General features: G+C 46.5%; 1 protein-coding gene across 1 annotated transcript in view; it reads right to left on the bottom strand.

Annotated features, from left to right (window-relative positions):
- The window catches only part of TASP1 (taspase 1), a 662,603-nt gene that overhangs the window by 342,385 nt on the left and 292,844 nt on the right, over nt 1-27,374 (bottom strand). Inside the window, exon 8 of the mRNA XM_085612698.1 lies at nt 14,833-14,939. Within this exon, the coding sequence (XP_085468824.1) occupies nt 14,833-14,939 (107 nt within the window). The remainder of the gene's footprint in view (nt 1-14,832; nt 14,940-27,374) is intronic.

A 27,374-nucleotide genomic window follows, 5' to 3' on the forward strand; every position in this document is an offset into this window, starting at 1 on the left:
TCTGGCAACCATAGAAAAGCCAAAAGAGCAGAAAGGTATTCTTTAACTGTGCCCAGTGTAAAGCCTTGCTAGGCAAAGGACAAAACCAACAATAACACACATAACTTAGCATGACTTGGGTTAATCTAACGATGACCGCACCAAGCCACAAAAATCCTACCAACAGGGGTAAACAGTTTTAGTTGAGGGTCGTCTGGCTGCCAAGCTGATATCAACCACCTCCGGAGGAGGGTCAAATCTGTTCAGTTGGTTAAGCTCAATCTCCATGCATGAAGGTGGAGATTGCGAAGGCCCGGGTGCAGAACCATTCCCTGTTGCTGCAACAGTAGGTCGTCCTAGAGGGGTTAGTCTGATCAAAGGACAGATGCTCAACCCCAGGAGCTCTGGATACCATTCTCTCCGTGCCCAATCTGGAGCCACTAGGATGACTTGCACCCGGCTAGTCCTGATCTTCTTACGAACTCTGGGCAGGAAAGGCATCAGAGAAAAGTCATACAGGAGTCCCGAGTTACACTCAAGGCTAAACACATCTCAGAGCGAGAGACAGCTTGGAAACTTCAACATTGCTGCCATTGCACATTCTTGGCAGTGACAAACAGACTGAGCCAAGGAACTCCCCATTCACAGAAGAGATCCTGCTCCATCTCCGGGTCTATCTGCCACTCATTAACCGCTAGACGCCAGCGGCTGAGCTCATCTGCCATGGCACTGAATGATCCTGCCAGGTGGTTCACCACCAGGATAATTCCTTTGTGGTCCAGCCACTTCCAGAGGCGCAAGGCCTCCGGGCACAGAGTCTGCGAGCCCACAACACCATGTTAGTTGCAGTATTCAATGGTGGAGGTGTTGTCCATGAGCATCTGTACTAGCCTTCCATTGATGAATGGAAGGTAGGCTTTCAGCGCCAGCTCAAGAAGGTTAATATGGAATCGGGACTCAGCTAGAGATCAGAGTCATTTGACTTCCACCTCTCCCACATAGCTGCCTCAGCCCAGAATTGATGCACTGGACACCACTGTCAGCTTTCGGTGCGGAGCAGAGAGGAGTCTGCCACTGAACAAATGGCAGTCCAGCAACCACCACTACAGATCGTATGCAGTCTCCTCCAGAAACTGATTGTGGTCAGAGAGGTCCCCTTCATTTTGGGCCCACTGAGGCTTCAGGTCCCCGCTACACAGCTTGCATATGTCACATGGCATGCTCGACCAGCAGGGGGTCGTCAGTCCCAGCAGACTTAGAGTCAAACTCACAGAAATCTAGGACTGAGGTTGAAAGATCAGGAGAATGTCCTGAACCTTCTTTACTGGCAGACAGCATGAAACCGAAACGTGTCCATAATGGCTTTGATGAAGAGGAGCATCTGAGAAGGAGTCAGGTGCAACTTTGGCACGTTGCATGTGAACCCCAAAACAGGAGGTTGGCCGAAGTCTGTAGGTGGTGGACAACTGCCTGGGGCGAGCCTACCTTAAACAGCCAGCCATTCAGATAAGAGAAGAGTGGCACCCTGACCTCCTCAGATGTGCTGCCACCACCGCCATCACTTTCATGAACACTCAAGGGGCACCAGTTAGACCAAACTGGAACACAGCAAACTAAAAATGCTCCTGTCCCACTACAAGCAGCAGGTAACAACAGTGCGCTGGCAGGAAGGGTTTATGGAAATAGGCGGTCTGCAGTCCCAACACTACCATCCAGTCTGCAGGGTCGAGGGTAGACAAGACCTGAGCAACGTGAGCATTCTGAATATAACAAACCGCGAAACTGTTGCAATGTATTCCCCTAAGTAACACTCCCCTGGAGTTAGAATAGTAATTGCGTTGGAATGGGGAATGCGCTGTAACGGATTGCGTTGTAAAGTCCTGCGTTGTAAAAGTTAATGTGGAGTAAAAAAAGCGGGGTAATGGCACGTGGAGTAAAAAATGCGGGGTAAAGTGTCCTATGCAAAGGCATTATTTCCTTCCTATATAAGGAGGCCTGGGTGGTCAACCTGGGAATATTTGAGGAAGGAGGGTGAAAGGAGGCAATGCAAGGCCTGCGGGTCGACAAAAAACTGCAAGTGAGGCTACGATGCAGTGGGATCCATTTACTCTGGGAATGTCCGGCTAAACAAGCATATTGGCACTCAATATTTGGATGCATGACGCAAACACTAGGGAGACGCATGGAGGATTTGCTGAAACAGGCCCTGCTCACAATTGTAAGTGATGAGTGGACCATGCCACACCCTAAAATTTGGATCGCGCATGGCTTGGTAGTGAAAAAATAAATATAGCCTGTAAAGGGGGAAGGGGGGGTGGGGGGGGGTAGAAGAGGTCCACACACTTGAGGAATGGAGAAATGACATGGACTGCTGCATGTTGGCAGAAAAGACGATATATGATGGCACGGGCTGCCCTAAGAAACTAAATAAAATATAGGCAGCATAGGAGGCAAACATTCAACACTGAAGGGCTTTACGAATAAATTCTGACACTTCTTGGACAAATTAGGCCCACCATCGGTGTTAGGTCACTGGGGCGCTTGGGAAGAAGAAAGGGAAACACGAGGTGAAGGGTCCATTATTGTATGCGCTACTTGCTCAGTAACAATCAGTCGACTGTGAAATAGTGGGCTGTTTCCAATTTCCAAAAGGCAAATAAAAACAAGTTGTTTTAAAAAAAAAATTCTTGGGTGACAGCATTGAGCTCACTGTGCACTAGTATTGCCCTTTCATTATTTTCTTCTTTCTTGTTTTTCTCCTCACTTCCAATAAATTTGTTGTAGAACTGTGCTTTTCACCTGACATCTGGACGATTGGCGACCACTTTCATATGGGGTCGCTAAACTGGGAGTTTTATTTACCTGCTGTGGATTCGAATCAGTAGCGTTTTCATCACAGGGTAGAGTTAGGCCTGGGGTGCTGGGTGCATAATTGAATTCCTTTTGTCATTCACACCCATTTCTCGCTGTATCGCAGAGCTGTTTCATGTTCATCATTTTGTTTATTTTATGGATATTGTTGGTGGTTTTATCGTAGGCAGCGTTCAGACGGATTCATCCTCAGAGGTTTCATTCTGAGTGGAACTGGCATCATTCGTAACATGGAACAAGGTAAAAAGCATGCTGGTTATGTTCATCAATGGAGTTACTGGATTTTGGAACTGTCAGTGGTTTTGGAAGCGTAGTAAGGATTTTTGATTGATACGAGGGAATGTATTTTAGAATATCAGGGTATGGAAACACCTCACGGAATAACAGTGGGCAATAGGCAGGTATGTTATTGGTATAATATTGGTATTGGTATTAAGCAAAAGTACTATTCTTGAAAGGAAGAGAATGGGAAGATAGGCAAGGGAGAATTGTGGGAGGATTGGGCAAGCAGGAAAAAATGCCTATTACACTGATCTGTATTTATTCCACAGATGTGCATCTAACTGAATTGTACAAGCTACTGCAGAAAGCCTGATTGGTGAATGCCCATGTCTTGTCCTTTGAGGTGGAGAAAGGTCTCGGCTGCGAAGGCTGCGCTTGCGCAGTCTCGCTCCGAGATTTAATGACTTGGAGAAGAGGGGCTTGAACCCGCCCCTCTTCTCCCCTGTTCTCCATTGGCTGGCCTCTTGAATGCTGGCCAGCCATTGGAGAAGAGGTCAGTCATTCCTATTAGGCCCCGTCCTTTTCGGATCGGGGGGCGTATTTTTTGCGAGAAGTCTCAGGGAGGAGACAACAGCAAAACACGCCCCCGAATCCGAAAAGGACGCTGCGTTTCTCCGAGGCATTTCTGCTCTGCCTCGGAGAAAGGCAGCGGTGTGCTTGTTCTGGCCTCCCCCGGGCCCTCCCTTGACCTTCGTGGCACGTTTTCCCCACTGCGGCACATCCATGAATCTTCTGGCACCAGGGGCCTCGGTAGGTTAATTTCCCGGCCCCTTGTGCCCCCTGCGCGGGCTGGCCTTCGTGATAAAATGAGCAGTTTGGTCACGGCCAGCAGCGTTGCTGGGTAGTGTCGCCAGCTGCGGCCGGTTTATTAGTCATTAAGCCTTCCGACTCCTCTGTATGTTGAAATTCACTTCTAGAGAAAATCAGCAAGGAGTTTGTAAAATGTGCATGGAACTGGAAAATATGTTCTTCGAAGTAATGCTAGGGACATATTTGACTGTTCTTACTGCTTGCTGTGACTGAACCCCCGCCCCCACCTCAAGCGCTTTATCAAACAATTTCCTTCTCTTTCTGTATCACCTGCCCCGTTTCTCCAATCCTCTGCTCCCCTCCTTTCTCTCACGCATCCTGCTCTTAGTTCACTGTTTCCGTCACTCCTCGTTGTTCTTTAGACCCACTCCCCACTTCTGCCCCCAACACAACTCACCCCACGTAACTCCGTCCCCCCCCTCTCATCTACACCACTTTTCATTCATCAGATCACACCCCGACTTTCCTCCAGTCACCCTCCTACGCCGCGCTCGTGACCCCCCCCACCCCATCACTACTGCAATTTCAGCACATCTGGCCTCCGCCCCAGGAGGGGAAGCTCATTCAGTCCAAGGCTAGAGTGACTGGCGGGAAATCCGGTCTCCTTCCGGACAGAACTCCTCACCGAGCCTGCCGCATCTGAACACCATTTGTCCACCATTCGCTGAACAATTGTCAAAAACAGCTACAACACGATAACGATCAGCAATCCGTGTCTCGACCGGCTGGGAACATAACTATTATTAAATATTACCTAACCGTTTGAGCAGGCAGACAATACGGCGCTTTACATTTTATGTAGTTAATAATCAAAACGTTGCACTTTAGCCTATTCGCTCACAATCATTTCGCGTAACCACGTCGTGTCGTATCGCCCTCTTCCACAGCTTTAGGTTGGCGTATGCGTCACGGCATGCAGATCTATGCATGGCCAACAACGAGCCGGTGACAACTCGGTGCTGGCAAAATCAAAGCCCGCCCCCCTTCCCCCCCCCACGCCAACCTTCCGCTTTCCTGCCATCCGAACTCCAATGTCTCGCCCCATCTTCCTGAAGTCACGAACAGTCAAACATGGCGCTCATCTCCGACTCTGAATGGAGCTTGGCGCCTGCAATATGAACAATCGGGGGCCGCATCTTCCAACCCCACGAGTCCAGGAGCACACTAATCTGCGGCCATGAGACACATCTGGCATTACCGATTGTCCACTCGGGGCTGAACTGTGCAGCAATCACGGGGGGCCTAACATCCCTCGCCAGGTCATCCCAAAGCTAACAGACTGGCAAGCTTCAAACATGTGGAAACCTAATCAAAGAGCACAGTGCTCGCTGGGACTTTCCCCCCTCTTTGATGTAGCCCGAATTACCTTTAAATATATTCAGCTTGGTACCTCCTCCCCAAAGCAATGCTTTAATTCCCGAGAAAGCGGATGTCTGCCAATGATATCAACAAATTGCTGCATTGCCACACAGCCCTTTGAAACCCTCTCGTGATCTCCTCCCCCCAACCACTCATCTCCGAAGAATTCTCACCACTGTTATTCTAGTGCCATACCTTCTGCTTCCATGTCGTCCCCATACCATTCCTCTCCACCCAAGTCTCCTGCCACTAACATTCTTCACCAATAACCTCCTGTTTGCACCATTCTTCCCCACACTCTCCCTCGCACCATTCCTCACAACTCCAGCCTTTACCTTAAGAGAATTTCTCAACATTCTCATCCTCGAGGCACTCCTTGCGCCTTCCACCGTACCCATGAGCGCGTGTCCATATAAGGCACTTGGAAACATTACTCAATCCCCCCCCCCCCCCAAAAAAAACCTCCTTGCATAGGGTACAGATCGAATCTAACAGGGCACAGCAGTTAACAGAAAGCAACACCGCACCTACCAGTGAGCAGCAGCGACCCACAAACACCACCGAAATTAAACAGGATACGACTCCACAGCCGAAGGGGTCATAGCGAGGTCGCGGACTGCTCTTTACATCTAGCCGAGAAGTTGCACGTGTTCTACAGAGTATGTGTCGAAACAGCTGGCTACTCTACAGTGCATGTTATCAACAACACCGCAAGATACGATTCAGGGAAACTAGACTTAGTTATCCTCGTCCTACATGCAAATTAAGACAACCCCCCCCACCCCCCTCCCCCAGCCAAACCTCCTCCCCAGTCTCAAACCCCAAGGCCCGGGTGGACTCAGGGACGAGGGCCAGGATGCGAAGATGTGCAAGCTGCGATAAGCTAGGCTTCAAGGAAAGTAATAAACACGGCTTTATGTTCACAAAAAATCCCCTCACACTCTCTCTTTGCCGCCTCATTATAGGAACAAAGTGACAGAGCAAAGCGTATTACTTTAGGTTATGAATAATGGGTTTTCAATTAGGTTGATAGCATTTCTATTGGACACGGACTACATACGGGTCAATAAAGCCATTTCCACCAAGACGGGATTTCGAGAACAAAGCCCTTAACTAAGGAGAAAACAAGCATTTACAATGCAACGGTCTCGGCATTGTTAAAGTTAGAGCTATTGGCATTGCTCATGACAATGCCGTTTGTTTAAATGTTTTAAAAACAAACACATAAACAAAAATAATGTCATGAGCAATGCCAATAGCTCTAACTTTACCAATGCCGAGATCATTGCATTGTAAATGCTTGTTAATTGTGTAGCTGAATGGACTTACAGCAGATCTTATTCCCCCACTGAATGCAAAGAGAAGCGATAGGAGACGCATCAGAATTCAAAGCCTAGTTATCTCAGTGGCAATTGAAGGGCTTGTAACAGCCAGACAAACCTGTTGCTAGCAATTTCTTCTTCTATTCTATAGTACAATACTTGCAAAGAAGACCCGACAAATTCTTAATTAATGAAATTCTCTAAAGGTGACTAGCACAGTATACTTGGTGGGGCTTTGTCAGCTCATCGGCCGTCTATGCTTGTTAGGATAGAAAAGTCCCATGCATGGTGACGAACAGGCGCCCCTGCCCCGGTACCCAGCTACATGGATATCTGGATCCTGGTACTGATTTTGTTTAATGGGTGAACACTGATCATGTGTGTGTGCATTGACCCAGGCCTGTCTTATGGTAATGTGGTTTTGTTAAGAGCGGGAGTAGCACAGCAAATGCTACCCTCACAGTGTTAGAGGGCTACAGCCCCAGGAGTTAAGTGATAAGTGGCGACAGCATACAGTTCGTATCTAGTAGTCAATATTTTGTGCTACACGCCGTTGCAACATGAGGAGGACTCTCCTTTAGGACCTAATTTTCTAAGGATCTCATTTCCTTTGCATCTATGGAACTTGATTTCATCGAACTTTAGGATAGGAGTTATTTTACTTCTGTCATACCAATTGACGTAGTTGCCCTGAGCAAGTCAGTGGATAGATCCACAAAGATAAAACACGTGTTGGCTAAAGTTGTTTTGCTGATAGCTGAAGTGGATGTAACCTTACAGAACTTGAAATAAACAAGAACGAAGAAGATTGATACAGAAATATTGTGTGGACTTCTAATTTCATTTTGGACTATTCGCTCAGGATATGATTCCTTATGTTTTGAATATGTGTAGACTGCTGTCTACTTATTCAGTAACGTTGGGTGGCTGTTACTCTTTATCCTTTGAGCATCTCTTCTGAAGATTTATAATGTTTGCTGTGTGACTCTTTCACGACTTAGCGCATAATATACCCATCCACCTGCCTTCTTTTCTGTCCTATCTAGTAGTGATCACTAGTGTGAACAAACCTTTCTACCTGTGTCACAGGAATGGTCCCTCATGTTAAGTTCCACTGCTGGGTACTTATATCACACTTGACCTGCATGGGGATTGTGTGTAGCATCAGACAGTGTGCAATACTTGAGTGTGCATGCTGGGACGTTTTGTGCCTGTGCACGGTACATACCATGTTTTCATTTATACAGCGCACAGCTACTCGGAAGTGTCCCGGCGCTATAGACCGCTGGGGATCCCGTCCTGGCTATCCCTGTGAGATGGTCCCTTTCTGGGCATCTCCAAGGTGAAACCAGGCATCCCCGGTGTCTGTGGGGGGCCATTGTAGAGATGAGGCAAGCTTAATGCCCAGAGTTGCCGAGTGTGTTCCTGATTAGAGTAGGTACCGAGGCGAGAATTATCGAGTCCGTTTTGACCCTGGTCCACGACCCTGCCGCGTCGAGAATTGAACCCTGGTCCCTGGCCGATTCTTTGCTTACGGATCTGCCACCTCTAACCAGTGAGCCACACCTCTCCACCTTGACCATGAAGGTCTGTGGGCTCCATTTTGGAAGCCCAGAGCCTGTATAAGCTACAAGAGGTGAGGATTGCAACCCCCAGACTAGAGATGTGGATTGCTGGGAACAAACACTACTGTGGCAGATTGTTCCTTTCGCATAGGACAGGTCAGAGGAGAGGGCACTTCAAAGAAGTTTTTTTTAAATCGTTTTTATTGCATTTACACACTAACATCATTCGATGTAACACACTGGCATAGTACATTGACAGTATGAGGATACACATCACGTAAACAGGGTTGTTATGACATCATAAAAAGTCAGAGGAAGCCTTCATTCTTATTATGAACTTACATAACCAATCAAATGTGTGAGAACATGTGGCAATACTACTTCTCCTGTTCAGGGCATATATAAACAATAACTAGAGTCCATTCCAGTTCAAATCTACAACAATTTCAGTGGTGGTTTTATCATGGTATCCACAATGTCAGCAAATACCATCAAACTATTTCACAACATCACCTAGGAATGGGGCAAAAAGACACCAGCTTGTGAAGGGAAGCCAGTAAAGGTAAACTACAACAAAGAAAGGCAATAGAGTAACACAAGCAAAGGCCCATCAACGGCATTATGCTGGAGAGTAACAGGCCATGGTCTCCCAGGCACTTATGGAAATGCATTTATTGTTAAAATGAGTAATATCATTAATCCGACCGACCCTCACTATAGGTTTGTAAGTTCGCTAAGAGAACTTCCCAGTCTGCTGTCATAGGGTACTTCCGTAGCACTTAAGCTTCTTCTCGCCTGAGAGCCACTGTCTTCGCTTGTCCCCACTTAAGCGTCACCAGTGAGCTTCGTTGGGTAATGCCTGGGCTTTCCAATACATGCTATGGGCCACATGTATGAAGCCTTTTCAAGTTCAAACCCAGAAAAGGCATTTCACATGTATCAAACCCAAACGGCGATTCGGTAACCTGTTACCGAATTGCAAATCAGGTTTTGCGACTCGGTATTAGGAAGGGGCATGTTTAGGGCATCCCTTCCTAATACCGAATCGCATCGGTGTGCTTGAATGTTTTGCAACCAGAATGCGGTCGCAAAACATCCGTATTTTACCGCGTACTTCAAGTAGGTGGTAATCCATTCACCTTCCGCCTTCGTCTTTATGATTGTTTGTAAAAGCATTTTTTAAGAGCAGGCAATGGTCCCTTAAAAAATGAAAGTAAACTTTTGATTTTTCTTTTTCTAAAACCAACCCGTTTTCCTTAAAGGAAAACGAGCTGCTTTACAAAAAAAATATTACTTTATTTAAAAGCAATCATAGACATGGTGGTCTGCTGACCTCAGCAGGCCACCATCCCTGTGATTTTTGCGATTCCTAGGGGGTCGCAAATTACGATCTACCTCATTAATATTAATGAGGTAGATTGGTTTACGACTCACTATGAATCGGTATATGAAACTCATTGAGTTTCACACATTAGACATTGCGATTACCTAATTGCAATTCTCTGAAAATCGCAATTAGGGAATCAAAATTTCCAATTTTGATACATGGGCCCTAAGAGTCTACATGTGATCAATAATGCCAAATCAATGAATCGATTTGTAGCCTTAGACGCTGTAGGACGTTTGAATAGTCCTAGCATGAACCCTAAAGGTACACACCCCAGTATGACCAGTCACTTCTGTTTTTTTTTTAGAGCTTTATCCATTATGGGTAGTGTGTGGGGCAATATTCATGTGCACACAGGCAGCATCATTGTTTAGCTTCCCTTCAAATCCCAGAACTATTTGCATTATGATTGTGCGCTAGAAGAGTGAGGGTTTGCTTCGGCATCATCCTATTGGCGAAGGTATATTTTAAGTGGGTCCAAGATATTGTGTGGACGGCTTGCTGGGAGCATGAGGTCCCAATATGTGGTCAAGTGCATCTGAAAGTGTGCGGCATCGGCCAACCATGCTTTAACCGATGGTGCTGGTTTACGACCCCAATAAATCGCCACCCTACGCTTGACCAACAGTAGCAGCATTGCAACTAGTCATCGGTGCGTGTCCAGAAGCTCCTTGACATAGCCTAATAAACATATAGGCAAACCTGGAGTTAGTGGGGCTAGTGTGATGGCACCTATTGTCGTGCATACAGCGCGCCAGTAGTCCGCTACCCTTGGGCATGTTCAGGCCAGGTGCAGAAAAGTGGCTTCCGGTGCTGAGCACCGTTAGCATCTTGCATCATTAGTCAGGCCCATCTTATGGAGGCACACTGGGGTGCGGTATAATCTATGTAAATATTTAAAATGTATTAGCCTCAGTCTGTAGTTCAGGGAGAGTCGCTCGGTTTGGCTGCAGCAATATTGCCATTGGTTCGCAGGCATGTTCGTGCCCATATCTGATTCCCAGGCCTGCCGCGCTCGCACAGTGTCCCGTCGAGAGGCTGCTAGTGTTAGAGAATAATCGGGTTATTAATTTGTGCAGTGATGCGGCAGTATGAACGTATTTGAGCACTGCGTTCGCAGATGGGGGTCTGGGAACGGGCTGTTTGTGTTTTTGCAGGTCGCTCTGGCCAGTCACTTTGGTTAGTGCTGCCGAAACCACTTCCCACAGTGCCACGGCAGCTCCAAGACGTGCCCCATATCGGCTCCTAAATGTTGACATTGGAGGCATTCTGAGGAGGATCCAAACAAACAATGAAGTGGGATAAGGTACGCCCACGGGAGAATATTATGCTGAATATATTGGAACTTAGCGTTCCGTGATACTTTCCTGGGATAGTGGAGCACTCTCTCCCATTCTTTTACATTAGGTCTATTGTCCCATCCCCCTCTCACCATCTACAGGTCGCTGCAAGTGTATCATGTGTGGTATATGCTAGAGAATGAACAAATCGGGTGATGAGCTTATGCCCGCTGCCCTTTATGTATAGTGTTTGTATCAAAGGGTGGTGGTGGTCAGGTTCCGTGTCTGTGATGCCCCACAAGTTCCCCAATGCAGCCAGCAAACTGCCATAAGCCAGAAAAAGGCCTGCTGGGAGCCCATACTCTTCTTTTAAACTATCATAGGGCATGAGTACTCATTCTTGGAATAATGTACCAAACATGTTGACTCCAGACTCCTCCCAAGTATCAAGCCCCGTCCTGCCAGCATATCACCAAAGGGAGCAATGGAACTCAGGGTAATCTCAGGCGAATATCGGGGTATGCTTGGCATAAGTCGCACACTACGATGAAGACTAGTATATGCTATCCTTAACAGCCCATTAGCGTTGGAGGGGAGTTTGCCCTGGGGTAGAAAAGTCTGTTGGATCAGCCTCTGCGCACGAGCAAGCACAGTAAAGCCGAGTTCTTCAGTAAGTCGGCATACCAGCCAACGTGTAGGCCATTGCAACTGGGCTGCTAAATAATAATGAATGGTTAAAGTTTGGGGTTCTAAGCCCCAACTTTTCTACTGGTGGTTGCAATTTACGAAGTGCTGCACACCGCCTCCCCTTATTCTAAATGAAGTTCCCCAGTGCGGAGTGTAATGTGCGGAATGTGGATTTAGGAATATGGAGAGAGAGATTAGGAAAATAGTAAAATAGGAGGGGAAGCATTACCATCTTAGATAAAGAATCTCTGCACTGCACTATAAGTGGTAAGGTGCTCCAGAACGCCATCTGGGAGCGTAAAGATGCTGTGGCCCAAGATTACCGTCTACGAGGTCTTTCATAGCGCGATAAATCTTTATCCACAGATAGTGAAAGGTGTGAAGTTCCCGGTGCAAGGGTTGAGAATCTGCAAGAAAATACTGCCTGGGACAGTCTGGGTGTAAGGGAAATAGACAAGACTTCACCCAATTTACCCTGAGCCCAGAAGTAGCATGGAGCTCCTGTAATATGGCTTGAATGCAGGCTACACCTTCCTGGATACCGCATATATATATATTAGGACATCATCCATGTACATCAAGGGATGACATGGAATACCCCAGGCCTGGCCCTGATACCAATCTCTCAGCCACAGTGGTTCCATTAGTAAGACGAAAAGCTATTTGGACAACGGACAACCTTGCCTTGTCCCTCTGCTTACAGGGAAGAAAGGGGAAATGTGTTGGTCAATTTTTACCCATGCTGTGGGCTCGGTGTATAATAGTCTGATAAGACCTTGCAGTCGACCTTGTATGCCAAAGGCTGTTAGCACTGAAAACAGATACCCCCAGTCTACCATGTCAAAAGCAGATGTTTAAGGTAGTGGATCGCCCAGGTACAAAGCTGTTCTGGTCTGGGTATACTAATTGGAGAATATATTCATATAGCTTTCCCATTATGACTTTGCTCAGGATCTTGTAGTAAGATCCCAACATCTACAATGGTCAATAAGAGGTAAGCTCCAGCAAGTCCCTGTCCAGTTTTGGGAGAGAAACTAACAAGGATTCACTCAGCATAAGCAGGAAATGACCTCTTAACTCGGAGTCTTGGTATAATTCAAGCTGTTTGGGAGCCAGCTAGTGTTCATATGCTTTGTAAAATTAAATGGGGAAACCATCAAGTACCCGGGTTTTGTTGGTCGCCATTCCGCTAATGGCCCAATTAATTTCCTGCAAAGTGAGGGGGGCATTAAGCTTGTCCCTGTCCAATGGAGACACCTCAGTGAGGGTCATGGAGGCAAAGAAGGATTGTATGGCATTGTGGTGGTCTACAAGTGGTGGGCCATAGAGGGCTTGGTAATGCGCAGTGAATGTCTTAAGGGTTTGTCTACCTGATCCAAGGCTAGCTGTCCCTGGGAAGATCAGACAATCGGACCATGGTGATTCATTAAGTGGGAGTGGCGCTACGCTGCAGCCAGGCCAAGAGGGGGCCTGATTTGTCACTATTGGCGTGCATTTTAGCTTTATACATATGGAAATCTAGACGGCAAAGTTGATCAATAAGCTGGGCATGCTTGCCTGGAGCCTCTGTTAACGCACTCTGCTTCGCTCAAGCATCTCAGGCATCCACGTCCAATCTATTCAGGGAGGATTCGATACGAAGCAGATCTCCCTGCAAACCAGCCCTCAGCCCCAAAACCACGCGGATACAATGACCACGTAGGACAGCCGTCATTGTCTCCCAATATATTAGTTGGGGAGAAGAAGTGCCCCAGTTTCCAGACAAATAGTGGGAATTCAACTCAGAGGTTGTATCTCGGAAGACTTGGTCTGCCAGTATAGCAGGATTCTTCAGGCGCCATACTCGGCCCCGGTCCCAGTGCGATCTGAGTCTCTCACACAGGTCTAAGCCGCACAGGCAACACAGATTCCTCTCCGCTGGCAGCATCCTCGAGACAGGGGATGCTGCGAAAAAAGAATCTATAGTGCCACGCCAGCCTCTGCACCTGGATAGGACACCGTAATAGGGCACAGATGGCGATGGCCAAGTATGGATCTAGGGCCTCCCATCGGAGCGATCCTAAAACCTGCCTGCCATCGTGCTCTGGCTGGCAACGCCCCGGGCACTTCAAAGAAGTTGACATCCACAACCTGAATTTCAAAGGACCAGACACTAAATCACATCTGTACCTGGATTTGGACTATGAAGATGGGCATATGAGTTCCACAAGCTGTTTAATAGCCTATTCATCAAGGGAAAGAAGATCCCCAAGAATTTGAGCTGCTGTAACCAGGGCTAAAGACCAAGATATGCCAGTCTCCCGGCTGGGTTAGAGGCCATCACCCAGAAAGCCTAGAACACTTACTCTATTCCTGGACCAGCAGCCTTCTGTGAGCCTGCCAAGAACAGTGTGGCCTATGAGGAGGAAAGCCTGGAGGGAGCGAGGCCCAGTGGGGATCCTGGTGAGTGGATCCTGATGAACAGAGAGTGAAGCACCTTGTCCAGTTGAGACTAGTATTGCAGAGAGCCGCCCCTCTCCTGCGGGAGTCGGTAACCCCCGCCAGGGCTGCTGTGACCTCTATGAGGCTGTTGCCCATGACTCCTGTATGCCAGGAGGGGGCCACTAAGACCGTTAGCAACGCTGTCCTTATCGAAGGAGTCTACGCAACCAGCGGTCGGACTCCAGGTCAAAAGCAGATGTTTCAGCACCTCCACTGCCCCAACACTTTACCAGGAGGAACCGTGAAGGAGAAGCCTCCTGCTGCACCCAGAAGCCATTGACGACTACTCAGCTGGCTGTCCCACTGACCACGGGAAGACACGGTGCTGCCTGGTCTTCACAGGAGCGCGGGAAGAGGTGCCCCGGCTCCCAGACACTTCTACAGGCTACAGTTGGTTAAGACTACAGAAGGGGCAACAGGCCCTTATGAGACTTACATGATCTTGACGGTGTAGCGCCACTGTGAGCTGAACTTTTAAGACCAGGTCATATTTTGTTGTGCATCGCTAGAGTGGTCAGCACTTGCGCAGTTGCTTCTAGACAAACGCCAGGGACTTATTTGTGGAGAGGAAATTTGATATTTCCTACATTGTAGTGCTAAATCACACCCGCTTATCTGTTTTAAATGCAAATGGCATTAATGTCGTAGAGAAGGTAAGGGTAAATCCCTACAGAGTTACAGAAAAGTAAATGTCCAGTGTCACGATTAACTGGACTATTGCAGGTTCCATCTCTTTTATTCAAGCAGCTGGGTGTCTGCCTGTAGGAGTGCTTTCATAGAATTTAGTTTCAAAGAACTTATCCACTGACCTTTTCACATGATTGTCTTCTTTTTTTTAACTGAATGAGGTCGGTTTCCACTCGCTCTGCAAGTTCAAGCTTTCTCTTATTCCTCTTAAAAGCTGCCACGCTTAACTCTGTAAAATATAGGAAAGAAGTGCGTTTGCTTTCTATATTTTTACAACTAAGTACAGGTAAAAATGCATTGGTGATTGAAGGGATAAAATGTTTTTAATTATTCAGATCAACTGGGCTGTTAAGTTCAAACATGAGAAACAACAACTAAAATGCAAAGGTTGTAATTGCAAGTCTGATTCTGCTGCCACACACTGTAGTCCAATAATAGTATGCAAGTCGTGGTGAACGTAATTTAGAAAACAGTGACAACTCAATTATAAAGACATCTGCAGCAATGACTGCCACTCAGTTTGCTAGCAGACAGTAACATTTTCAGTACTGCTGATCATCCTGGAACTTAGTATACAACAATTGATTATGACAGACAAGTCGATGGAAAGATAACCTACCACGGACATTCCCAATACTTACAGACAAAGCCCAGCAAAAAATGACTTCCCAAATTCATTGCAAGTTGACAGGGGGATAGTGCTGGGTTCCTCAATGATCATTGATGATCACGGTCTTTAAAATACTATCATAAAATCACTGAGAACAAATCTTCGTTTTAACAGTCAGGCTTTCCTCACAAACCCCATACCTCCATCTAGCATCAGCACAGTAACCAGCCTGAGAGTCGAGGAAATAACATGGAATGTCTCAGTAAGATCATGGCCTGGATAACAAATACAGAAGTTGCACAAGCAGGTATGTGCTGAGATGGTAAGCTACATCATTGAAACCTTCTTCTGGTCAGACTCCGATGACACATATGGAGCTCATTCCCACCAAAACGTAGATGCGTGTCGACCATCTTATTGCTCCAGGCTCTCATCAGGACAAAGTATGTACATGTGACCTTAACTTTGTGGATCTACTCTGCACCATTTCAGTCCTTGTACCTGACCCACACACTTTTCAATTCATTTAGTAGAGGTTTATAGATGCACAGTGACATAAGTAAACAAGTACTGGTATGTGTGGGTAGTCTATCTATAATGTTACCTATATGGGTGGATAAAGAGAACTCAAATTAGTTACTGGAATGTCTTTAATGTTAGGCAATGAAGAGGGAAATGCCTTAACCAAGATTTGAAAGAGACACTTTAAGTAGAATTCGTAAACTACCTGCTGTTGTCCCTATGCTTTCTGTTAAACTCTGAAAAACCTCTGAATGCGCAAAACACACCGTCTGTAATTAAAAAAATTAAAAAACATGTCCAAAACCTGACTCTTGGAGGAACAATTGGTACAGAACGGGTGGCAAATCAAAGGTTCACTATACTCTCCATTAGTCAGCGACAAAACAGAGGTTCAGGGGAACAGATACCGGCAATTGATGGATTCCTACCCTAAGAATTTAAAATACCAAAAGCTTGAAAATAATATCGGCCCAGGAAACGACAATGTTTTCTACCTGCGTGTGCAGATAATAGAAGCAACGTACATTCTGACCTTGCCCAGATTCACAAAATGTGCGACAGGCGCAATCCATTGTGCAAAAGCAATTTGTTGATGCTCAAAATATATGCTCGAGGCACCTAGGTATGTTACACCAATACGGCAAAGTATACGCCTCATCCCTATTCTATGACTTTCATTAGCCAGGAGAGAACGTGATAACAAACGAGAAGGTGAATTCAGACGGGGGCAGGTATGTCATTTACCTGTGAGGGAGCGGAGTTTCCTGTATCTCAGTCTTGGAGTGTAATCATTACATAACTCCCACCACTGGTCGTATGGACCGTTGATGGTCGATGAAGAGAAAAGAGGAGCAATCATCTATATAAATAAAACATTGTTAAAGATTTATTTATTGAGTCAAGTAAAGCGAGTTATAGTGAGTTAATAGGTTTTATTGTCAAATCTTTTAGGTTTTTATCTATGTATTTATTAGATATTAATCTCAAAGTTTCAGCATTTGAAGTTAATATAATCCATCAATCGATATTTGATTATAAAATAGAGCAGAATGTACGCCATGATCCCCGACAATACAGTAATAATACAAGTGTGTTACTCATAAAGAGTTCTGATTGAAAAAAGATCAAAGTGCAAGCATAAAGCTTTTGCAAATCAGACTGGAAATGTATTCTTAGTAATAAATCAGCAGACATATAGAATTATGCTGAGTAACGTCTCATTAGAGAAGTCTAGAAGACCAATGATAAGTCAAATAGTCAAATCACAGTGAAAGGTATTCTGCAAGATCGGGGTCTAAGGTCTGCTCTGCTCTACTCTAGGAACCCACACTAATATAAACACACAAATTATTTTCTTTTGTAATCTTCATCTATCAATAGAATATGAGCAAACTCCTGGGAACAGGTTCACTCCCCATGTTCTCACCAGAGCATAATATACTTTCAGACATTAGTCCTATGAAATGTTACAATATTAATTTCTTGCTGGCCAAAATTCTTCCCATGAATCATTCTTCAATGCGTTGATTAAACGTAAAACTGTAAACCTCATTAATATAAGTGTTTTCAATAGCAAATAAGATTCGCTGCAGCACCTGTATTGTAACCCCCGGTACACCAATGCTTCTACAATACATAAGTGTTGGCGGGTAATATTTCATTTCTACCTCACCATCAACTAAATACTTCACATTTTTTGCTGGCAGGTTAAAAGTCAAACTTGGGAATTGTGCTGCCTGAGCAAACATTTTTTTGTTATTTCTAAGTTAAGGCTAAATATTCTAACCTAAATATAAAGATAGCTAACAATTACAACTGTTCAAGAAATTGTCTTTTGCAAACTTCAACTATGAGAACTACCCAATAAATGTTTAGAAAGGTTTGAACTTCTCCAAAAAACAACATTTGATAACTCTTACTTTGAAAAATAAGTTCAATACATTTAAGGATGTTTATCCAAAGATTCTAACATTTAGTGTTATGAAAAGAACGTCCTGACCAACGTTCTTAGGCTATCCATACGTTATAACTTTTTTCAATCTTAGGCTATCCATACGTTATAAACCTTTTCATTCTTAGGCTATCTATACATTATAACTTTTTTTTAAATGCACTTTAGTAACAGTTACATTTATGAAGTCTGTCCAACATGCTAGTAGACCAGATTGTGAAAAGAGAGGGTTGATACATCCTCTCACCAAATGAAGAACATATGTTCAAATGTTTGTTAGTAACTTGTAATCCGTTGCAAAATGTCATACTCATGATTCATTTTTATAGCATAAATATTTCCCAATAACTCTCAAATCCAAAGAAATACAAAGGTCAGCATTTTTCAGGGGAAAAAAACTTAATCAGGAGCAACTGATAAATAACAATTCACCCTCAACAGGAAATATGTAAATGTAATTCTGTCAGGAACCAGCACTCGTAACTATTCTAACATACGACTTGTTTATGCTGAAGAATTGATCTGCCTCATTCAACTTCTGGCATTCAGATTGACATTAGAAAATAACTCCTCCCTCACTGCTAAATTCCTCTTAGTGAAGAATGCCAGCGATATATCACTTACCATCTTCATTTACAATGAATATGTAAACGCCATGTGATTTACAAAACAAACTATGTTAGTGTTAAAAAAAGATTGGTAAAACAATTATCAAAGAAAACATTAATTCAAGTCATGAAGTTCTTTTGTGGGCTCAACATCCAAGTTTTCTATCAAACCCATCTCAGGTCACAATATGAAACGTCTGGTGTCACTGTTGAGATGGCATTCATTTATGACTCCCAAACACTTGAAACCTCATTTTAGCACGGATATGATTGTACTTCTTGATGTGCAATGGGTGATAATGGATTTGATGTACAAAGATTGCTCTTTTGTGCCCCCTTTACACCTTTGGAACGCGTTTACATGTTATACCCATCAGAAAAATAAACAGTAAAAAATTCATCAACTAGCTAAGAAGAATCCAGAAGACCAACAGGTGTTGAGATAGTTGCTGACAATTTTTCAAACAGGAGATGCTAAAGGCACTATTGTATGCATAGAGAGTTACGTAGTCATTTCTATGGCAAGAGCAAAACATGTAAAAAACAGTCCAAGCACATCGCATGTGTGTACTGCACAAACAATATGAAAACAACTAATGTTGAATCAAGCACTGACAATAGCAACCATTTTGGCCTAGATGGCGCCGCAACGGACGCTCAATAAGCAAGCTCTGTGCCAGCTCGCAACTTATCCTGCCTAATCACCACCATCAATCTACATTTGCACCTTCCTGCTAATACGATGCGACTCCCCAGTGTAACTTGTCGGAGACACCCACTGTTTTGGTGCTTGGGGCCCTCTGTGGGGCGACTGGAGGCAGCGCCGGAGACTGCAGCCTGTATGGCCTATTGTTGCATGCACACTTTGAGGAGCCTGGGGCCGTTCCGTGGAGGCAGTGGTTGAAGTTGGGGGGGATCAGCAGGGCACAGCATGCCCCTACTTCTTCAATTCAATAGATTCCGTTCCCTTTATTTTTATTTTTTAAACATGCGTCTCAGGACGGCAGAAATAGCCAAGGCCTATAAATGAGGCTCGGCGTTCCTGGCCGTTTGGGGACCGGCGGGTGGGCAGAAAAGGAAAAGGACTCTATTTCCTTCTTGCCCAGAGAAGGCAAGGACAGTGTCCACTTCAGTGCTGCCACTGTGCCTTTAAGAAACGGTTCTCACCCACTCTTTTCTCCTTTCAGTCCTGTGAAATGAATCCAAAAAAGAAAAACACTTTTGCTGGAAATGTCGTCTTTTTTTGACACTTTTCTACTCCAAAGTGCGGCCTCTGGAATAAAAGGTTTAAAATATGAAAATAAATAAATATTAGAAGGTGGTTCTGATCATCTGATCCGCCCAGATTTTCCGCTTTTTGAACACCTATTTGTTGAGCTTTTACTGTGGGAGAGCCTCATAACTTGGGACTCACCCACAGTGAACTCATGGTGAAAGGGACGGCATGTGTATTTTACCGGTGCCCCCTGGTGCGAGTAGGCCGCTGCGCTGCAGCCAGAGTGAGGGGCACTGGGCTGGTTACATGCAGACACGTGTGTACATGCGTGTGCACAAATGTCATGGCTGCGCAGGGGAGATTCCTGGCGTGCGCAGCCCAGGAGCAGTTACAAAGTGAATGGTGTGGCAGGACTTATGCAGAGCTGGGTGGTGACACAGAATAGGTTTTCTACAATGGGAAGAAACATTTGAGGGAAAGTCAGTGTGCTTTATTGTTTTCACTCCATTACTCTCCTATGAGGATGGGGAGCACATGGGCTAGTTTCACTTTTCTAGGGCCTACAAATTCCAGACACGCACTAAAGTCCACTGTAACTTAGGTGAAAAGAAGTATTCTGCAGAGACCATAGTCATATTTGTACTGCTTTTGGGTCATTCAGAAATGTCATATTTCTCTGAGTCAGCTCATAACCAGGGCCTGTCTGGGGCTGACCCTGCCAGGCTGAATTAATTACCTTCCCCTCCAAGCTGTAGCATCAGAGGCCTATCCCTACACGACAAGCATTCCAAGGGCGAAGGCCTCCTCTCCAGGAAGAGAGGATGGGTGGAGCTACAGGTTAATCCATCAGCATCTGTTACCTGGTGCCAGGCACCAAGCTGCTCTGGAGGGAAGGCAGCGAGGGGGGAAGGGGCTTTCAGAGACATGTGGCATGAGACCCCTGGACAACTCCATTTTGAACTAACCCAGAGGCCTGGGCAGGAAGGAGGGAGCAGGGACATGGAAGTGATGTGTCGCTGTTTGATAGGGCAAACATAGACTTCCTGCCAGCCCCTCCAAATTCTTTAAAACGAGTTTGCACAGGAAGAGGAGCTCTCTCTGGGGTGTGGTCTGCTGAGGACGACTGGTGCTGGAGCCTGGCACCATGGGCAGCTGGAAGGAAGAACCTCCAGACTGGCCCGGGACCCTGACTTGCGCCACAAAGGGAGACCAGGACAAGTGACCAGAAGCCTGGACCTCTACACAAGGAGAAGAGAAGCCCAGGAGGAGAGCCAGGTGAAAGGCTGGCGCTGGCGGCCAATGAAGACAGCTCCCTGCTGAAGCCACCCTCCGTGAGACCAGGAGGGCGAAGGAAAGTGCTCCCAGTGGCTGGGGAGCGCCACCAGGAGCAAGAAGAGGCCAAGATCGGGAAGATCTATCCCCTGGGGCCTGAAATATGCCCCCCAGAAGGTATGCGACCTTTGGCCGACCGACAACAAAGAGCGTGGGGCTCCGCCGCCGGTCCAGAAAATGCCTCTGGGGTGGGTCAGTTCCCGGGGGGCTGCCCCCAACCGAAGACAAGTCTGGGAGCGCCGTCGCGCTCCCTGTGAAAATGCCCGTGGGGTGCCAGGAGCCCACCCTGGCCCCGCCAAAAATGGAGGCAGGGGAGCGCCGTCAGGCCTCCTGGGAATAGTGTGAGGGGGCCCGGGAACCCAACTACGGGCCCCGCTGAAGGCGGGGAGTGCCATCGCGCCCCCGCCAAGATGGAAGCCGGGGAGCACTGTCGCGCCCCCTGCGAAGCTGTCTTGGGGCCCGGGATCTCAACTCCGGGGCCCGAATCCATGAATCTAAGTCAGGGAGTGCTGTCGCGCTCCCCGTGAAGTTGGTCCGGGACCCCATCCCCGGGCCCCGACGTGAGGGGGATGGCTGGGGAGTGCCGTCACACTCCCCCAAGGTCCGGGAGGACCGACAGGATTCTCCACGTCTGCCCGCTGGGGCGGGCAGACCAGAAGAGAAGCGCCTGCACCCGCGGCAGCAGGGAAGGGTACTGGCCAGAGGGGGAGCCGCCGTGGGTGGGGTCCCTGAGCGGCTCCCCAACAAGAGGCAAGACGAGGTGCCCAGGTGGGATCGGGGCCCCGAAACGGCAAGTGAGGAGGTGGGAGGGCCCCAGGTAGGACCGGCCCTGGAAAACAGCCGGAGCAGCCAGGGCTGGGCTCCCCGAGCTGCAGGACTCACCAGGAGGTCCAGGTGGGACCGGGCTCCCCCACCGAAGCAGGGAGAAGCGGCGTGAGACCGCCAGGGGCAGCGCGGCTCTCCCAGGAGCAGCAGGAGAGCCGCTGCTATAATATGCACAGCAAAGGAAGGAGCGCCCCATAATGCCTTGCCAGGCATACAGAAGCCTGCAAGGAAACCTGGCTATTTCGGCATGTGGTGGCCCAAGGAAGATGGGGCCACCGCTGTTGGTGTGCAAGGGTGCAGGGGGAGCTGCAGGAGCAAGCAGCCTCCCCGGCACGAAGAGGAAAGTCCCTCCTTAAGTCTCATTGGGACTTAAAACAACACAACACCTCAAGGGCGTAGCCAGCAATCAACTTTCCCCTAGGCTGGAACTTTTGTTCTACAGCTGGGGGGTGCCTTAAGGATTGCCTCAATGTGTGGAAGGCTGTGCTGGGGATGTCTGTAGAAGGGCATCCCCTGGAGGTGAAGAGGCCCAACTGCATGAGAAGTGCATTTACCAATGTTATTTCTTTTAGAGGGACACGTGTAATGTGAAGTGCCTGTGTAAGGTGGAGTCATAAGCAAAGTGGGGTTATGTTGCCAGACATTCCAGCAAGGGTGTCTGGCTGTAAATGCTTAATCCTGTGATTTTACCTGTGATGCCTTTTAGACGCTGTGATTGCAATGCATTACAACTGTTATCAGCTATGCAGGCCTCATTTAAAGTGAGGCCCAAACATGTGTTCTTGCAACTGTGTTAGGGGAAGAACAACCCAGGCTCTTAGCTACTAAGATGTAGAGCTGCATACTGTATGGACGGTATGTGATGCTCAGTCAGGGTTATGTGTCCCCAGGGCAGGTGTACCTATTTTAATGCTTGTTGAGATGATGGGGTGGGTCGCCACTGGGATAGTGCCAGTGGGCCAGGCCCACGCTCCAGGTTGAGTTAACCGACTGCATTAGGGGGCAAGATGATGTGCATACATTGGAGTGGTGGTACTAGACCACACCCCCCACGGGAGGGTTGGAGATGTTATGCAATGTCACAAAGTAATTCCAACAGCTTATGTATATTTGTAAATTGGAGCATAGTATTGAGTAGTATGTGTGTCTAATAAATGTACTCTTACTTTTATAAAGCAACATACAGACTGGATAATCAATTATTGAGTGTTATTTCTGTGTACTTGTAATGGCGATTACTAACCTACACCACCTCCCTTGAGTAAGCCTTAGACTGCTCCGCAACGCTACCCTCTGAGAGTCAAGTGCTACAATAGGGTGTTTGGATCCCAGTGAAGGACAAATGTGACATGTTATTTGTGCAGGCCTCACAGATACTGCCTCGTTTTCCAACAATAAAGAGCTAAATAAAGCGACGCAGAGTGGTCGCAAAATGGCCAGATTGATTTTATTCAAAGCCAAACACATCAGTGTCACTTTACAGAGTTTGCCAATGAAGCGCTACTTTTGTTTTTCCATCTTTCTTTGAACAGCACTGTTTTCCCTGGGTGGGGAAGTGCACCAATCCCTGAAGGTACTGTAATACCTGGTTGATGGGTGGATTGGAAAACAAAATGTGTACTGCAGCTCTGTGTTCACGGATAATGGACCAGATGTATGACCCTAAATTGCATGCGCAAACAGGCTTGCAACCCGTTTGCGCATGCAAAATGGTCCAGGGCCATGTACAATTCCTTAATAGCGATTCGCAATTTATTTGCAACTTGCTATTTAGGAATTGCGAGTCGCTATTAGGAAGGGGCACTCCCTTCCTAAATGCATCCGCAAAGCAATGTATGAATGTTTTGTGACCGCAATTGCGGTCGCAAAACCCTCACAGATTACCACTCTCTTCAAGAGGGTGGTAATGCAGTCACAATTTGGAAGGGGCCCCCAGGGAATCCTTTCCACTTTGTGACTGTCTCTAAACATATTTTTTAAGGGCAGGCAGTGATAAAAAATGAAACGGAAACGTTTAATTTTTTTTAAAAATGCAGCCCATTTTCCTTTAAGGAATACGGGCTGCATTAAAAAAAATGCTTTATTTAAAAGCAGTTCCAGACATGGAGGTCTGCTGAGCCAAGCAGGCCACCATCCCTGGGAGGGCCCGTCGTTCCCAATGGGCTCGCAAATTGCAAGAGGCTCATTAATATTCATGAGCCTCGCAATTTGCGACCCCATTGGGAATCGCAAACGGTGTTAAACACACTGTTGTACATGCCAAAAAGCGCCTCACAAATTGCGAGTCGTAAATAAGTTGCAATTTGCGAGGCGCTATTTTGAAGGTCGTACATCTGACCCGTGGTCTTTTTACCATATTGCTTACATTTTGTAAGGATATAAGCAATGGACATTGAAACAGGTCCCTTCTGGGCCCCGTAGTCATGTCCTTAACTTTTCAAGCAAAAGCACTCACTGATTTCTAAATAGTGAGTGTAAACGTGTCATGGTAACAATGTTGTTGCTGCTTACATTTCACATGCTTTATTTAATATTGCATTCCCTATGAGTGTTTGCTTATTCCAGGATGATGTTATTTTTTTTTAGGCAGCATATTGCTCTTGTCTAGTGGGTAATTTGAATTGAGTCGCATCCTGGTGTTTATATCTGGGCACACCTGGGTTGTAGTCGAAGGCAGTGTGAGGTTCTCTCAGAGGGGCAGTATGGTGTTCAGTAGGGGAGATGATGTGGCGCTCTGGTCAGAGCTGCTGAATTTGGAACTGGGGATCCAAGTTCAGCCTTCATGACCAGTCCCTAGACCACTCTCCTGAGGGAGCACATTCCCATGCTAGACCTTAGAAGGCCCGCTAGACCTTAGAAGCCCGGGAATCATAGCACCAGCAGGTGGACCCTAGTGGTGGCAAGTGTGGGTTAACCTTGAAGGCCTGTCCACCACAATCCATGACGTTCACCTCCAGTCTGGAGGGCAGGGCCTATGAAGCAGTGCACCACACAGCGACAGTGCCTCTGTCACTGAGGTCACAAGACTCTTCAGGAGAGCCGGGTCTAGGGCGGTGCGACAGCACCGTGCGCTGACTTTGGATGGGGGTGTCAGCAACAATAAAAATGTCATGATAACTCCTGTGATTAATGTTGTTCCTAGAGAGAGATCAGAGTACTGTCTAGTGGAAGTTTTGACTCATAGAAAGGAGGCGCAGATGGTTCATATGCCTGCTGTAAAGAACATGTACCATGCAGATCACAAAGTGCACATAATGTAACTAGGTCAGTGGGTTACTGTTATTGTCTGACAGATCCTTTTGTTACTTGCAGTTTATAAGTTAAAATCCTAACATAGAACAGTGCGCTATTAACTGCCGTCTAAGAGCTGCATGCAAACTGCAAGGTATAAATTAGAGTATTATGTTTTCCCCCCAGTCTTTGATTATTTTAATGTTGCAAAAAGTGTTCATTTGGATAGAAATCAATTCTGATTATTAAAGAGAACCCCTAACTATGGTATTATGTTTGAAATTCTGAGTTTGTGTTTCTCCAGATCAATCACTATTAAACTATGCTGCCTACTAGTATGGTTGTCATGTGACTCCTACACCTTGTAGTCCTCTGTCTTAAGTAACGTTTCCTATACAGTGATTTACACATGTATTATTGATTGTCTCTGTGTAATGTGTGTGATGTAAAGTGCTCTAACAATCTACACTGGTATGAGTGTCACTGTAAATCAAATTAAATGCATCTAAGAGAGAGTGGGGTTATGGAGACTTGAGGGGCAATGTTAAGGGGTGGTAGTGAGGGAATTCGTGGCGGAGGTGGCCATTGGGGGGCACCAACAAACATGGCTGCACAGAGGAGCCACCAGCGCTAAAGCTGGACCTGCTCTTGAGCCCAGTCCGCCTCACTTATTGGTACCTCGATTGGCCTTGTTTCCGCAGTAGTAGCTGCAACTCACAAGGGATCGGCAATGCAGGGTTTGCATGTACATCAAACTAAGTTTGCAAAATTCACAGTCTCTCTGCTTCATGCACAAGCACTTTTAACATGTGATGACAGCTTTGAGGCCACTGGAATCATGCAGCAAAGGAGGACAAAATTATGCTGCAGTGTTGACTAAATTATGCAGAAAAAAAGGGTGCAGCGTAATGCAGTATATTTTCTGATACTTTATTATTTTGATATTTGTACACATGCTAGCAGTCTCTGGAAAGATTTTGCCATATTAGTCCCAGTGCAACATACAAATGCAGCAGTGAGAAAGGTGATCAGTCAACCTTTGCAAAAGGCCGTCCACTTCGCAGCAACACGTCACATTTTTTTGTAACTTTTGATCTGCTTGAGCTACAAACAACTTATTAGTTAAAATTGTCAGATTATGCAGCAGATATTGTCTTATGTGGCAAATTTGTCAGAGCCCTAATTATATATAAAACATTTGCAAACAAGGATGTTTTACCATTCATGTTTTAACTGCTCTCATGGAAAAAGAGAGGAGAAGTGCTGATGACAGAAACTCCATGGCTCGGAGTCAAATGGCTTACGCTCCCAAATTTAAGAGTATTTGGGACATTCTGTGAATGGAAACATATCCCACTTTGTGAATGTATTTTAATGTCTATAACTCATATTAAACCTTAAATAATCATGAGTATCCATTGGTTGAATTATAGAACATAATAAGCTGTAGCTTGTCAGTGAAATGCCTAAAAAATACTAAAAATTGTAATGTTTTGCGCATTCTGGCCACACCTCGGACTCCGTCCACTGATTCCATCCTCGGGTTATTACCACCCTCTGATTCTTTGCTCATACTTCCCATACTGTTTTTTTCGCCACTTCTACCATTGCGTGGAGGTGAGGGCTGGAGATTTTTACGGACATGCGGGGGAGCGAGTTGCGGTGCTGCACCGTTCCCCGGACTTTATATGTTGGAGGCCCCTGGACGGAGATGCTCGTTGCCTCGGCCCAGCCCTCCGAATCTTGCTGGGCTCGCTTGCTGTGGACGCGATTGGGGCCCCGTGGGAAGATGCAGTTAAAGACCCCACCGCAACTGCCTTGTGGTACCCTGCCATCAGAGGGTCCTGCTGTGGCACTGCAGCGGCGGGGTCCACAGAGTTCACATAATCAAAGAGCAGCCAGGTAGGCCGATCTGCAACACTGGGGAACGATGCGGGGCCTGCCACGCTGCTGCCTGAGATTGCAAATCTGCGCAGACACCCGGGGCACACTGCGACTGCTTGTCTAGAGTGGTGCTCTGGAGCCCCCGGGGGCTACCTATGAGCAATATTGATTTGAAGTGGTGAGGCTACAGGAGGTTAGCCCTCCTTCATGTTGAGACTTATTGTTGGAGAGACAAACCTGGAGACACAATCAGGCTGATCCTTTCAATTATTTGGGACCTTTTAACTCCTGAAAAGCTCCTTACTCCCCAGCAACTACCTGGAAACCCCATAGATGTGTGACATCAGGAGCGATCTGCTACTGGCTTAATTGAGGATTGTGGTGATGTATCCACACGGCCATACACTGCTGTTCTGTACCCTGTGATCTTGCCATAGTTGCGGACCCTCCATTATACCGCCTGTCTCCCGGCACAGTCCAGGTAC

Source organism: Triturus cristatus, chromosome 6 (genome assembly GCF_964204655.1).
Source record: "Triturus cristatus chromosome 6, aTriCri1.1, whole genome shotgun sequence".
In the NCBI taxonomy this organism is placed as follows: domain Eukaryota; kingdom Metazoa; phylum Chordata; class Amphibia; order Caudata; family Salamandridae; genus Triturus; species Triturus cristatus.